Source organism: Rissa tridactyla, chromosome 1, assembly GCF_028500815.1.
Source record: "Rissa tridactyla isolate bRisTri1 chromosome 1, bRisTri1.patW.cur.20221130, whole genome shotgun sequence".
Taxonomy (NCBI): Eukaryota; Metazoa; Chordata; class Aves; order Charadriiformes; family Laridae; genus Rissa; species Rissa tridactyla.
This window is the reverse complement of record NC_071466.1, coordinates 36,491,910-36,507,971: the sequence shown is the minus strand read 5'-3', so window position 1 is coordinate 36,507,971 and position 16,062 is coordinate 36,491,910. Positions and strand designations below refer to the sequence as shown.

At 42.4% G+C, this 16,062-nt stretch overlaps 1 protein-coding gene across 1 annotated transcript in view; it reads right to left on the bottom strand.

The window, feature by feature from the left end:
• The window catches only part of VWA8 (von Willebrand factor A domain containing 8), a 196,884-nt gene extending 184,383 nt beyond the window's left edge, over positions 1-12,501 (bottom strand). Inside the window, exons 1-2 of the mRNA XM_054190234.1 lie at positions 12,247-12,501; positions 1,122-1,199 (exon numbers count right to left, since the gene is read on the bottom strand). Of these exons, the coding sequence (XP_054046209.1) occupies positions 1,122-1,199; positions 12,247-12,394 (226 nt within the window). The 5' untranslated portion in view covers positions 12,395-12,501. The remainder of the gene's footprint in view (positions 1-1,121; positions 1,200-12,246) is intronic.
• Between the last annotated feature and the right edge of the window lie 3,561 nt (positions 12,502-16,062).

The following is a 16,062-nucleotide window of genomic DNA, read 5'->3' as shown; positions in this document are numbered from 1 at the left end:
TGTACCAGCAGTTTCCTTGATATCCTCTTCAAAATGTCATGGAAAGAATTTAGACATGTTGGAAAGCAAACAGGCTTGAAGTGAATGACTACACTCAGATTCCAACTGTAGGACCTCGCAAGCCCAGCAATAACAATCACTGGGAGTTCTCAGTGCTTGGCCATGTCTAAGGGTAGTATAAGACTTATATATCCCTTTAGAATACCCATGTGTGCTTGGTTTTGGTCTGAGAATTTATCTGGGTGGAAAAATCAGTTGTTGGTGGGGGTTTTTTAATTCAAATTTCGGCCATCTGGCAGCCTACATGTGAAAGTGCTGAACGAATGGCAACTCATCTTTTTGGATCCTGAGGAAATAGTTGGCCTGTGCTGTCCTAGGAAACGTCACAACGAAAGCATGATGCACTTGCTGATCCACAGCGCAAAAGGAAAAGCTCAAGAAGCATTTCCTATTCTCAATGAATAGGAAATATGGATGGCTGAGAATCCGTGGCATTTTTAATAAGGTATCAAAACACAATGTGAATTAATTGTAAGTATATGTATTTGCATTGTTAATGTGCTGTGACTTCAGTAAGTATTTGATAGCATTTTTTATCACTATGCAACTGACTTCCTATTAACTTGATGGATTGCAAAGACCTGTATGTTTGCTGATAACAATAACATGACAATCCGGGAATATTAAATATCACAGTAGAAAAACACCATACATCTGCCATGTAGCAGAAAACTCCTAGGACCTATGATCATATTGCAACCAAAGATAATTTTAAACTGCTACACTTTTAGGACCAAACAATTTGAGATTATTCTATTATTTTTAGAAGTAATTGCTGGATGAGACTCCTTTTGAACAAAATATTTAAACATACACAAACAGTCCCTTTACTGTCCCACTGACCAATGGGACAAGTTACATGCAAAGTTATGACTCCTATATAACCAGCTGAACTAGAGATAGAGTAAAGAACTCGTCAAAGACAGCCTTCCCCAAATTGCATGTGTTTTCAAAACATATTTCTTAGATAATTTCAGTGAAGTCAGTGGAGTGACTTGAGTAAGTAAAAGTTTTTTTAATAAAGCCTTGAAACCCATTCAAAAAGGAAAGCAGATTCTTACTGTAGTTCTGTGGAACAAGTTCTGGGTTCTTCGGTGTTTTGAGTTTAAAAGACACATCTCCAATAGTGACAGTATCACCTAAAAAAAAAGCAAAAAGAAGTCTTTTAGTTCCCACATACTTTTAAAGTTTTTAATATCCTTATATTAAAGTTTAAATCATAAGGCTGACTGTGAGTTCACAAAGCAGCCTCTAATGTGTTTGAGAGCTATTAGTTTACTAATTGGGCTCTGCTGCTTTTCAACAGATCGGGTACTAGGATAATTTACACTTAATTAATATTCCTTGACGTTTCTCTTTTGTTGCTGTTGTTATAACCATAACTTATTTTGTTGGGAGCTATGGAATTCAAGCTCACTATAGAACCCCATTCCAGGTACCATCGTTATTTAGACACTTTGTCTGCAGAACTAGAAGTGAGAAACACTTGCACAGGGATGATTTTCCTGAGTTTTCAAGCAGCCTGAAACAGTATCTGTTGGAGGTATGAAATGACATATTCACGTCAGTGGGAACCTTCCTGCACTCTCTGACTGTACAGTTGCAGAACCTGGCACGTTTACGAGGTCTCAAGCATTTCTTGCTCTGGATTTCATCAAAACTAAAGCACCTGGCCGTTTTATTTACTGGTCTCTTACTAGGACCTGCCTGTCTTACTCATCTTTCTGCACTCACAGACTTGAATAAAATTGTGTACTTTCTCATGAAAATCAGAAGTGAAACCTAGCTTGCAGCCAGGAAATGGGCAAGCACCAAGGCGGCAGTGGTCACACAGAAAAACAGCACAACACCCAAAACCTGTTATGCCAAGGAAATGAGCTGCAGACCAGTAACAAACTCAAAAATTATTTTTTTCAAGAAAACATCTGGGCCATGCAAATGAGTTCACAAGTATGAAGACCGTGAAGTTAAAATGACTCTAGTAAAATGATGATTTTTCCATTACCGTTGCTGAAGATAACACCAGCTTCACTGCCCAACAAGCACTGAAGCGTGTGCATGAGGATGGAGAAGATTAGTGGAGTAAGACTGCTGCAGGGGTGCAGCTTTGCTACAGCATTCTGATTACACGACCTTTCCATAAACTGAGGCCAAGTTTTGGAATGGTTTCTTGTGCTTGTGCTTTTCTGAGAAACGAGACATAGAGAAGACACAGCCCACGAACAAGATCCAACTCTAAAAATCCTTTTGTTCACCTGCACCTTGTCCTATAGCATCCAAGAGGACAGAGTCTACAGTCGCCCATCTTCAGCACTGATTCAAAGAGTTTGGAAGATCAATGCTGGAACCAGAGAGGGAGACGCTGAAGAGGAAGCTTGTCCAAATTGACAGAGGCAACTAAAACTCCTCCCATACATACAGCAGCTCTCCTTTCAGTCGGCAGTGACTCTAGACCTGCACTCAAATGCAACCTCTTCCAGCGTATCCAGATGTTACTGCTCATCTCACAGGACTGAGAATCCCCAGGTTCTGACACGAGTCAGACAAGCCATGGGAAACGTTACACATTTAGGACTAGATTTACAGCCAGAGGAGAATCACCTACAGCAACAAACAGGAAGCAGTGAAGAAAGGATTATAGCTGATTTCCTCCCAAATTTAAGGGCTGAGCAATGACGCTGAGAGTGGGATTCACAGCCTGACATACATGCCTGCCTGTGGGTCTTTATGCTGCTCTTGAAGTCCAAATACTCAGCTCCACATTTTTTCCTTAAAACATTGGCAGAAGGTGGTAGTAAACTGGTGGTTGTTCCTATGCACAGGGCTTCAATGGCTTGTCAGAAAGTGGGAGACTTAGACAATAGCAGCACAGCTAAATAAAAGGTGGCCAAGGGTCCATCCCTGGTCCTAAACACAAGCAGCACCAAGCAGTCCCCACCCTCCCTGCTAGAGCTAAGCACACTTCTCCAGCAGATCTGTGCAGGAGCAAAGAAGTGGAATGGTCCCAAACAGAGCTGGGGCAAAGCTAATGACTAGGCAGCAGTTCGGGGCTTTAGGTCATTTCCTGGCCCTTGCTAAATTTGCAGTTCAAATGCACCCAAGAGTACTGTGCCCTCTTCAGCCTGAAGCCTTCAAACTCACTCCAAAAGAAAGTCCCGCAACAGTTCAGGGGCCTGGTCCTCATTCTGGGAAGTGTTACATTATCCTAAAAAGTCACTGGACAATAGATATGCCCACTGCAGGGAGTAAAATCTAGGCTTTGGCTTTCACAGGGTTTTGCCCACCTCTCTTAAGTTTTAAAGGAAGAAAGACCATCTTACTGCCTGCCTAAACATCTCCCCTTCCCCTTCTGCTGCTGCAGCTCCAACCACTCTTTCTCACTGGTGAACAGCTAAAGGGTTGACTAAAATGCCTCCAAGTTGATATAGACATCCTAGGAGCCCACTGCTTCTTGCAAAAGGTTACACCTTTCTCATTAGCTCAGCTGGGAAGAATTTTAGTATCCTAAAAAGAGCAGGTTGCCTGATATATCCTTAGGAAATTAGTGCCAGTTTATTTTCTCACCATTCCCTAGCCAACTTGCAATGAGACAAGAGTATATGACTAACCTCAGCTCAAGTTGTAAATACTCTTTCATGCATAAGCAGTCGTCCAAAACACAGTAAGGACAAGACCCTGAAAGCACAACGTGTCAGACTTTTTCAATACATTGGAATGATGACATCACCTACAGGAGAGAATTTTAATTACCTATTTTATTGGCACAATACTGAAAAGCCGTAGTTGATTTCCTGTACTCCCTTAAATAAACCAAAACAACTGAGTTTGCTTTACGTGAAAAATGGAAAATGCATCTGTTCTTGTGGTATTTATGTCAGTCCATAACATGCTATCCCTTGGTCAACACATCTAATCATGTCCAAAAATGCCACAAATATTCCAGCCATCAACAGTCCTTACAAATTTTCAAGAAAAACAGGCTGGGAGCTAACTATATGCAAGATGTGGAGAGAGCTGAGCACACAAAACCCCGAGCATACAGTCAGGGCATTCAGCATTTAACAGGTTGCCAGGATGCTGCCTGGAGACAAACGTTGCCTCCAACTTGCATCTGTCCACAAAGCAAAAATATTAGCAGTGTTTAATAGAACTTTAAGCAACAATAAACCAAGACAGCAGAGTCTATTTTCCTAGCTAAATGAGCACAGGGATACTACCCCACTAATCTTACCACACTTCCACTCAGGCTATATTTTCTTGTCCCATTTTTTTTTTTTTCCTTCTAAGTCTCGTGTTTGGTTACTCCATTTCCTCTGCATTTCCAAACTCCTTGAACAGAGGTGTCATCCCAGACAGTCTCTTTCCAAGATTTCACCAGCTGGCAAGGAACTGACAACAACCTGCTTGGTAAAACGGTGGCGTTAAATCAGCAAGACTCGTGATTTGAGAACATATATCCCAAATGACTTGTCTCCAATGCAAATTACGGAATAGTCCATGAATACGCCGACCCAGCTCACAAGCTACTACCACACTATTGTGGACAAAAGCTATACACACGAGGTTTTGCAACGGAGACTTTGTAGCCTGTATCAGACTTGCTCAGGCAAGCAGTGAAGATGTGCCCCTGGTTTCTTATCTCCACACTGAAAACAGTAATCTTAGACAGGACAAGTCTTTGGGGAAAACAACGGGATATAAGCAGTGCCTGATGTACACAACTCCGCTGAAACAAAACAAGTGCCAAACAAGCCGGAATCCAAAAGGGAAGCGGGACGTCCCATTCAGGGGGCGATCAACATACAGACAAAACAGGTAGTTTAAGAGCCCATGCAATATGGGCTGGATATCGGGGGCACATAAAGATCGTGACCCAATAACAGGACCCTGAAGAGACTTTCTGAAAGAAGGAGATGTGAAAACAGCCTCAATACATGCAAGGAGCTCTTTCTGCTGCATCTGGAATAGACAGGTGTGAACTTCACCTCTGGCAAAACGGCAATTCGCACATACACATATAGCTACCCAGTAACTGCAATGCACTGAACTGGAATAGCAGGACTTGATGGACCTTTGTTCCAACCCCCTGTGGATGTTTTTAATGTTATAATCTCAATAAGAAGGCTTCTTGAAGATGCAGCTTTATTGTGCACTTGGCACCTTCGACTGGTCTTCTATTTAAAAGCTAGTATCACACCAACTATTCCTCTTCTCCTCTCCCAAGAAGAGACTATTCCCTAATCCTACTGTTTTTTTCCTATACGTTGAGAGGAAAAAAACACTGCTGCGTAAATTATTTACAGCAACGCTGGGCATATCTGAAGATAAATTGTAGTTGAGATGCAATTTGTTTAAGAACTTGAGAAGCAGAAAAAAGGTTTTATTTCTTCTACTCGCCATTCTTCTGGTGAAATAACACATTAAGAAAAAAAGAAGGAAATGAATAATTTTGAAATGGCTATTTTTAAATAAAGAAATCCTACAGCAAAAGAAAACATCTTGCGCAGATCTATACGTGTGTTTAGTTTTTTAAGTGCACAACAGAAACAGTTCCAATCTCATGTGTAAATCTTTATAGTATCAGGGTTTTTATAAGCCACTACAATGAAGCTTCGGGAACACTGAGTTTTTAGGTGGCTGAAATTATTGTCTTTTGGACTCTTTAGTCCTGAATTTATGTGAGATTAACACACTGCAACAGTCATCTTAGTATACTACACATTCACTTGTACACAGGCCAGCCATCTGGTCTCAAAAGCCAGTAACAGCAAGAGCATATTAAAACTGTGAAGGTGCTAAACTCTGCTAACGTTAATCTCTGTGTGATAAGATCACACCTGTTAGAGGAAAATTAAAAATCTATAATACATTCAAATATATATTTCCAGGTCTTAATTTCATTCTAATGTGAAGAAAAGGAGAAGGGGGGGGGCAGGGGGAGATGTTTTTAACTGATATTTATCCAGCACATATCCATAAGGACACAGAAAAGAGTGTCAGCCCTCATCCTTGAAGAGCCAACTTATTTTGAAGAAACAGAAATGACACTTTCCAGGATTTGTTTTTTCTTTTTCCTCTACTTTTCCGAATTCATTATTGGGAGGGGGGTGGAGAAAAAAAAGAAAAAGCAGCCCTATCTACATAACTTACTTATTTCTCTCATTTCATACCAACTCTTGCTGGCCACCTTCATGGCTGTAAATATTACACATAGTCATTGGTTAACAGTGTAACCTATTCTGCATCTCATATTGGTACTGGCAGCCTCCGAAACACGTGAGTATGAGGGACAGAAACCCATTCCCAGCACTCACTAGGTTTTGCTCCCTGACCGTCACTGCCTTCACATACAGATGAGGTGGAGCTCAGCTGCTGCCGACAGGACACTGCAGACTGAAATAGTTGGATTTTTTACACAACAAAACCCATCTGCAATCTGAACAAAAAAATCCACTTCACTTAAGTCACCTGTCTTTTACGAGCAAGAGAAAGAAAGTCTCTCCCTCTAAGAAACCAAAATAATTACTTCAAACATAAAATTTGAATATTACTTGATTTCTACTCAACATTATTATTAGACCTTCTGTTTTTTTACTTCTCAGCTTTGAAGCTAATGCTTGATTTTTCAATTGTCTACTTTAGGCTAACGATTCTTTTTACTGATTTAAGTCCAAAGTGTCATTAAAGCAAAATCTTGGTATTTACTCCAGGAAATGAACTTTTTCCTCCGTTTTTCTGCATTAGTAGATCAACAACACAAATGCGGAATTTTATCTGACATCTAGTCACATAGGAAGCTTACAATCATTTCTTAGCAGAGAGATTTTTTCGTTTGGGCCTATAGCATACCCTGAAGGTAGGGAGTCTGATGATGCTCAATTACAAAAGTGTTACAATGTGAAAAGTCAGTTTTAAATGTGTTTAATACCGTGATGACTCACATAGACTCAATATATGTATTTCAGAGTATCTCTTAGTAATATGCTTACCACGTCAAAGAAGTGCTAAGCTGCCCATTTATTTCATCAATTACCAAAACACTTTAGAAATACCAGTCATCTCCAACTTCCTGCTCAACATCAGCTTACCACCAAGACGAGATCAGATGAGCTGCGGCTCTGGCTGACTGAGTCTCAAAAACCTTCAAGGATGGATATTCCTCAGCCTTTCTAGCCGACCTCTTCCCCTGCTGCACTACTGTCCTAGTAAAAAGGTTTGTCCTATTGTCCAGTTTGAACCTTCCAAACCCCAATTTGTGATGACTGCTTCTTAATATATTATCTGCCACTATTAAGTAGTTAGTAGTTGAACATTTTTGTTATAATAATCTTAAGTTGCCAACAGATTTCTCCTCCCTCAGGCCTCTCTTTGCAAACCTGACAAGCCCAGATCCCTCAGCTTATCCCCACCATCAGGTGCTCTAGGTCCCTAACAATTTTGGTAGCCCTCAAGTGGACTCCATCAGTTTCTCCATATCTCCCTAGAACCAGGGAACCTGAAACTGGACACAGCATTCCAGGCAGAGCCTCATCAGTGCTTTGTAGAGATGAACTCTCCCTTTACCATTGCCCACGCTCCTCCTAACGTAGCTAGTCTGTGGTTCACCTTATTTGCTATGAGGTATTGGCTCATATTCAACCAAACATCCACTGCAACCCTACAGCCTTTCAGCCTTTTCAGCAAAGCTTCCTCTCAGCCAGTCCCTCCCCAGCCTGTAGTGAGACACAGCAAGACTTAAGTTAAGTAGCAGAACTTCACCCTTCTCATTCTTAAACTTTCTGAGGTTTCTGTTGGCCCAGTCCTCACGTTTATTGAGGTCCTTCTGGACTACAGATCTGCAGTTTGTCAGACAGCAGGGATTTTGCCCCTACATACCAAATAGCATTTTTACACTCCTTTTCTGTTATCTGTTCTTATTTCCACTTTTGTATGCCCCCTTTTTGTGTTTTAGTTCATTGAGAAGTTCCCTGCTTCACCAAGCAGGCCTCCTGCTGAAATACCAAATCTTCCTGCCCTGTGGAATGGTTCATTCCTTGTCTGTCAATAAGTCTCCTTTAGAAATCTTCAAGCTCTCTTGGGCACCTTTTTTCTTCATGGTTGTTATCCAAGGGAGTCTACCTACCAATCTCCTGAATAAGCGAAAGCCTGCAGTCCTTAAGTCCAGGATCCTAATTCTGCTGCTCACCTTCCCAGCCTTTCTCCAGATCCGCAACTCAAATCATGTTATGGTCACTGCAATCCAGGCTGCCATCTATGACCAAACGGGCCACAGTTCCTCCTTACTTGTGAGCAGCAGATGGAATGAAGAGTTACTCCTGACCAGGCTCTCTGTCATCTGCTTTAAAAAAATTTTTACTAACACAGTCTAGAAACTACCAAGAGTGCATGCACAGTGCCAGATTGCCCTGCTAGCAGATGTCTGGATGGTTGAAATCCCCCATGAACATGAGGACCCCTGAATGGGAGGTTTCTGCTAGCTGTCTGGAGAAAGCGATATCCACTACCTCCTCTTAGTCATACGGTAACAGATGCTCATCACATCCCCAGTGTTCCCTTTCAAATCTTCTGTGGCCAGTGTTACTTATGTGAAGAATTAGCTCATAGTGTTTTCAAACTGTATGAAGATTCCTGAAGCACAGTTTGCTCAGTGCAGAAAAGCCAGACTATCGGTCTATTCTAAACTAAGCTGAGGTATCAAATGCATTAGTGTAATTTCAATAATGTATTTCAACTAAAAAGAAACTACAACTGAAAATCAATAGAATTGTTTTTACAACTTCCCATTTACTAAAAAGATAACCAAGACAGACAAAACAGCTTTAAAATTCACTATGGCATCTCCTACGCAACTATCCCGAGCCCCTGAGCTTGCCAGGCAGGTTCAACTTCAGTCTCATGTATTAAAATGGGCAGGACTTGCAGAACACATCAATGCGTATCAGGACTGTAACAGTGGCTAGACAGGAAAATTTAAATTTTGAACCACTGACAAATATTAAAACTCAGAAGTATTTAATGACATCTACTCATGGGAACAACGATGAAACCCTACCGAAGAGCATATCTGCCTGACAGCTCATCCCTTTCTTCCAGCTATATCAGTGTGTCTAACAAAAAACGCTATTTTTTTGCCACCAAGCTTTTCTCTCTTAAATGGTAGAATAATTTGAAATAACTCAGGCATAATTCTGCAAATTTTCATGACAACTGGCTTTGAAAATTCCCGTCTCCACTTGCTGCTTTCTCAGTTGCGCTGACGCAACCACTGTTCATAAGGCCTTGCCGTAAATCAAATCACTGGAATTGTTTTAGTCACCACATTGGACAGTCCCCAAGTACAACTACGGAGGCAATGAACAATAGCGGGAATGTTAAGAGAAAGATGAAAGAATGAAGTCCCTTAAATAGGGTTTGCCAGTGAAAAAAAAATTGCCAGAACCGCCCTCCCAGCTGTCCACATATGAACTTCAACGAGATAACGACACAGGTAAAGTCAGACAAGGGAATGTGATGGAGAGCATTTACATCCATCATTAACCAGTTCTTTAGTCTTTGGACAGTGACAGACCTGGAAAAAAAACCAAACACCACCCACAAGCTTCAAATGCGGGTATGGTTAGGAACTGGGACTGACCAGGTTTTGGAAAATATAGGGAGTGAACCTGGACAGGAACCTGGACAGGCAGAAAACAGTGAATGAAGCTAGTATACACTTTTGTCTACACAAGTGACAAAGCATAAGTTGTTTTATGTACATTGAGCAGCAAAGCGCATGACAGACCTTCCTTTGCCTGTGCTGTCTGACTGGCAATGATTTTTATTTTTCCAGCTCTTCTGTTTTCACCAAAGTCAGCATTTGTTCCCATCAACCCCTTGAAGCATCTCTGATATTGTGTATTCTGTCAAAATTTTGTCAAAAGTTTCATATTACGTACAGATAGATGCAAACAATTAAATGTCATTGAACTGAGTTACGTAGAACTTCACTTTGTTCAGCTCATACTGTGTTTAAAATAATAATTCATCACAAATAACTCTGCAGTCTATAAAAACATAATTCTTTTCAGTCTTTCTGAAGGAAACATAAAACCTACATTAAAAATTAAACCAATAGTCATCCTTCCACCACACTTGTTGCCATAAATTAAGTTTCCCTCGTTAAATAAGTTGTGCAAACCCAAACCCTTCCTAGATATTCCCATTACCCTTTAGCCACTGAGTGCCTGTGTCTTTCGCTTTGAGATTTCTCTTAAGCTTTACCACAGCCCCCAGTGCACCAGCAAGCCATATCTGCATTACAAAGACAGAGCTGAAAAGCTAAGCATGGCTCCTTCACATATAACAGGACAAAATCAGGCAACAGTTTCTCCCTTACACTTAAAAGGTACCATCACAGACAGTAAATCCAATCTGGCAGGGATGTCAGATCCAAATTACTGGGTAGACAACAATTTGCTCTTTACTTGACTGTCAACAGCTTCCAGCCTTTTCTGAAATATTTCCTTTATCAATAGGGAACAGACATGCAACCTCAACACTGCTTACAATGAGACTTGTAATTACAGCAGGTGCATAGACACAGCAAAAACACGTATTGCACACAAAATTCCAGACCATCTCTTTGTAACTTCAATAACCTCAAAGGAGTGAAAGGGCCTGCAAGAGGACATGCAATCATCTTTAAAATAAAATTAATTAAAAAAAAAACCAAACCAACCAAAGCCAAATAATAAATAGTATTCCTAATATCAAGGTCCCAAATTCACAGAGGCACAGGAAGTACTATAATGAATGAGATGTCTCAGGTGCTGGGAGGGCAAATATCCCTAATATTATCTCTTAGCCTGCCTCTAATAAACAAGATTGTCTAGAGCTTTGGGATTTCAATCTTTCTACCAAAACTATTACAGTCATTGATTCCAAGTGGGAAGACTCCTATTATTCATTACATATACAGTGTATTCATGAATATTGCGAAGTTACACTCAGTTACATTCCATAGCACATGGAAATTATGAAGTATTTTTAGTAATACTGCATTTGCTACTGTTTCATATTGCTGAATTTCTTCTTGTTCTTAAGGTTACTCATTCCAACAAAGGGCTGAAAAGTGCTGAGCCACCTTCTTCAGATGCTTGTTTCACATATTGTTAACTTGTTGCCTTTTATTCCTATTTGTTTTAAGATAAATAACTCTAGGGTTTTTCAGTACTTTTCAAAAATAAAGCATTTTCTATTCAAAAATTCTCAAAGAAATTTTATGGTTATCAATTCCTCAAGGGCTTCCTTCTCGAGAAACCAAACTCATATTTAAAGAAATTAACTGGTCAAATACTAAACAGATTAAAAAAATAAAAACTGAGACAAATGGTATTAAAGCGGTATAATTAAGAGCTTTAGTGAGTCCCTCACCATCAGAATCACTTGCTGTCATTCTGTCTTCCTAATTTACAGCTGCTCATCACTTGCTCTGTATTTAGTAGCTTTGTTGCTTTTGGCATCCATCCCAAAAAGTGCCAGCTACCACAGGCATATGTCACCATTTCCAAACGTCACTTGTGCCCTGCACAGGCCTGTCATCTGTCTCAGAGGTCACGGGAGGACACTCGGGGACAGTTCAGGTCATATTTCCCAGCACATGCAAGCTCAAGGTCAACCCCCTATCTCGTTACCGTAGGCTGCCTTGGCATCAGCCTTGGCAACCCCTGACACGGACATGGCTTTTGCCTCAGTGGCAGGAGAAAGCAGCCATGCAACGCAGGAACAGAAAGCATTGCAAGACGCTAACAATCCGCTCGATGGAGAAGAGCGGTTGTCGCAGGCACAGGCTGCAGGGCCGCTCCTTTGCTGCTTTGCTGTGGGTGACACACTGGAAAGAGAAAGGTGAAATGCTATGGAAAGCCACACTACAGCGTCCCTGCAAGCCCCTCACTGAACTCTGCCCTCTCCTCTCACGCAATACTCACGAGCACAAGAAGAAACAAGGATGGCAGCACAAACTGGACAAACCAGCACCCAGAAGGTGGTAACCTGCCTCCAGGCCTCCTCCTCCCGGGCCGCATGTCTGAGGGGAGAGCAGGGCTGCCCACATCCCCGGGCCGGGTGGGTTGGCCGGGGCAAGGGGAGCCAGAAGTGGGGAGGCTGTAGGGAGGCAGGGCCCGGGCCAGCCCGCTGGGGGATCGTTACCTGAGCCGTGCAGCGCCCTGACCTCCAGGCGGCCGAACCGCCCGGCGGCCGCCCCGCCGCCACTCAGCACCTGCCGCAGGAGCAGGCGGACCCTGCGCGCAGCGGGGCCCCCGGCCCCGCCGCCCAGGCACAGCACCCGCGACTGCATGGGCCTGCGGGGAGACCGCCGCCACCGCCGGGCCGGGCCGGGCCGAGCCGAGCCGAGGAGGGGAAGGGAAACGGCGCGGCACAAAGTCCCACCGGAAACTAGTGCCGGGCCGACCGGCGGCCGGGGCGGGTACGGGCCGACGAGGGTCGCGGGGGCGGTGGCGGGCCGAGCCTGCCTCTGCCGCCGGGGTGCCCGGGGGAGACGGGGGGGACGGGACTCCTTTCACTCCCAGCGGGACCGGAGGAGGGGGGGGAACCTGGCCGGAGGAGGAGGGGGCAATGGCGGGGGGAGCCCTGGGCCCCCTCAGCGCCGGCCGCCGCGGCCGGAGGGGGAGGGATGGCGGCCGCGCCCGGGTCCCCTCAGCGCCGGCCGCCGGGGGGCTGATACCCGCGGTGTGTTCAGTCAGGGGGGCTGGGGCGTCAGCTCCGAGGGCGACGTGGGTTTTTGTTTATATGGAGGAGGCAGATCTCCATAGCTGGAAACGTTGTAAAGACCCTGGAAAGCAAAGCGCGGGCAGCGGTGGCTGAGGTGAATTCATGCACCAAAAGGTATTTCCCACCTCCGATTTCTTAAATCCTGTTGAATTTCTGGGCCCTTCTGCTCCAGTGCAGCCCCTCGCCTATGTTCTTGGGATTAAGTTATTTTATACTTCAAGAAGAATTCGAACCAAGTTACTCAGGAGTGATGTTTTGCACATGCATGGCTTGGATGTGAGATTTTTCTAAAAGATGGTGTTATTGAAATAGATTTCAAAACTGGCTTGTTTCAGCTAAAGTTACTGCTCTTGTATCTATGTGAAAGCTCGGGAGTAAATTTTAGAATAATTTGCGAAAGGCTGAAGCTTTTACAATAACAAACCAAGCCTAGTTTCAAGGAAAATCCAGTTGGATCTCAGCACCAGTAACAAGATGGTGAGGGAGCTTAGCAGAAGGTAGAAGCTAGAGTCAAGTCACCACCTTTATCACCTGCACTTCAGGTTTTAGGTCTCTACCTCAGTGTCCTTGGGGCTGGGGGAATTTTTCTCTAGTAAGTCTCCCATTTCCTGCACACTTTCAGCATGGAACCCCAGAGGACAACCAGTAAAGAGCGAGCTAAACATAGACAACTTAGACTTCTAAGCCCCCAAAAGATATTACGAATTATGAATGTTGATCTAGTCCTAGATGCATTTCTGCATCTCGGTATTAGGTGCTTTAAATGCTTAAGAGTGGTGAGATTTCATGATCTTCAGCGTTCCAGTTGGCTAGAGTGTTCGTTAGGTATAAATTCTATTCTTAGTACTTAATATAGGTCTGTGAACCTGCTTTCTAGGTCTAAGGCAGGGTAAACTAACCTGAAACATCCTTTTATGGATATTGCCCTAATTTCTTGTAAGATGAAGATCGCAAATGCTGGAGACTGAAGATAGGCTAAGTAGCAAGAGTGTCTGGTGGAACAGAGTAGGAGGCCAATGAAGCAAAATAACAATGGAATAATTTACGAATACATTTTACCAATCTGGGATATTAAATTAGAAGATTATATTGATCCTCTTGTCATATCTATAGGAAAAAAATAAATAGTAATAAATTGCAACAGATGATATGCAAACAATTAAATGCATAACCTGAATATGGCTGGAGTACCTTTCCAGAGAGCTCCAGTGCTTAAAGGGGGCCTACAGGAAAGGTGGGGAGGGACTCTTGATCAGGGAGTGGAGCGATAGGAAGAGGGGTAACAGTTTCAAACTGAAGGAGGGTAGATTTAGATTGGATATGGGGAAGAAATTCTTTACTGTGAGGGTGGTGAGGCACTGGAACCCCCAGGTTGCCCGGAGAAGCTGTGGCTGCCCCATCCCTGGAAGTGTTCAAGGCCAGGCTGGATGGGGCTTTGAGCAGCCTGGTCTAGTGGCAGGTGTCCCTGCCCATGGCAGGGGGGTTGGAACTAGATGATCTTTACGGTCCCTTCCACCCGAACCATTCTGTGATTCTATGAATACTGAATAGATTTTATGCTATGCTTGAAATAATGAGACATTTCAAAATTTTTTACAGATTCACTGTAATTTCACACTGTGGATGTACAAAGCCTCCTTTTACGTCCGTGTGTGTATATATATGCACCTGTCAAGCTAAATGCTTTAAATTTCAGTCTTTTCCGAGTCATGTATCTATAAAATGTTTTGCTTCTTAAAGCATTGTCTTAAAAATTCTGAATTAGTCAACTTTTCCAAAACTTCAAATTCAGCCTTCAGTTCAACCTCCAACTTTCCATTTGCAGCAAAAGAAAGCTATATTTACTGATTTTCAAGCCATTGCTGGGAAAGTTATAATGAAAACATTGTTATCTCTGTGCATAATTATGGGGAGGGAAGTTTTGTTGAATATATACGTGTACACACACATACACAAACAATGAGATGCACGACTTGAATATTGCATTGTTTTTATGCTATACTGTCAGTCATGACACCACTCAAAATTTAGTTTAATTTAATAATGTCAATGTATAGAACCTAGTTTTTCTTGTATATACATGTGCATACCCACATGTGAATTTTTATCCAGCTATACAGTATTACATTATTGCTTGAATATGGCATCTGCTTTGCTTGCTAATCATAACTGATGCATATGTGCTTTACATATCTGGTACTTGCTCACTCCTCTATGGAAAGCACGATTCTGTCAGTGGTTCAGTGCTGTCATGAAGTAGAAGGATTTAGCAGTCTGCATCTGGTGTGTTTATGAAGGCTTTCACAGATGATTTACAGCACTGGTAATAAACAGCTATTTCGTATTTTCATTCCCTGGCTTAACAACATTCTTATTTGGAACGTGAAGTTTCTTAACAAAAATACTTTTCCTTTGATTAAACAGAAAAGAACTTATTCCAAAGAGTGAGAGCTCAAAAAGCATCTCTGTGAGTTGACAGTTTCCAGACTGTTCTCTCTAGTAGCTGTCAACTACTTCGCTGTGTAGCTCTAGCTGCAAGACTAAATTAGACACAGGTGCAGACTATAAAGAACAATGCATCATCTCTGCCTAGTTGTAGTCAGTTTTCCTACACAAGAACAGAGAAGACAGCTGAGATGAAATCCTGGCTTCATCTGAAGTTCATAGGAAATTTCCCATTGAATGCAGCAAGGCCCAAAATTTACCTGAATGTTCTGGCTGAACTACAGTAATAGAAGTAAGTCAGTCTTCATTTACTGTTAAATTTTTGTCTGGAGGGTAGGTCTCAAATTAAAGTCCTCTGAAACTATGTCCAGAAAATGGGAAGGGGCAGAAAAGGGAGTGTATTAGAACTCATACAGTTCCCTAGTGGTGTGGGTTCTACCTGGCAATACTAACAGAGAAAGTCAAGCCATAAAGGCAGGCCTTGCTTACCAATAATTTTAATTCCTGAGTCCAGGAGGTTACTTTTGTATCTTTTTTCAGTTAGGCAAAATTAGTTTCCTTGGTTTAAAATTTACAGTTGTTTTCCCAAATTATCTGTAGCCACTGATGTCTTGCTTTAGATACTAGATGTAGAGAGAGTCTGGCTTGTTTTCTTCTGCTGTGTATCAGTTTTGAACAAATGTAAGTGCTGATATCCATGGAGCCACTCTAATTCACTGTTATGAGTCTTTGTTATACCAGAAGGTGCTTCTCTTGTATGGAATCGATTGGGAACAATATAAATCAAAT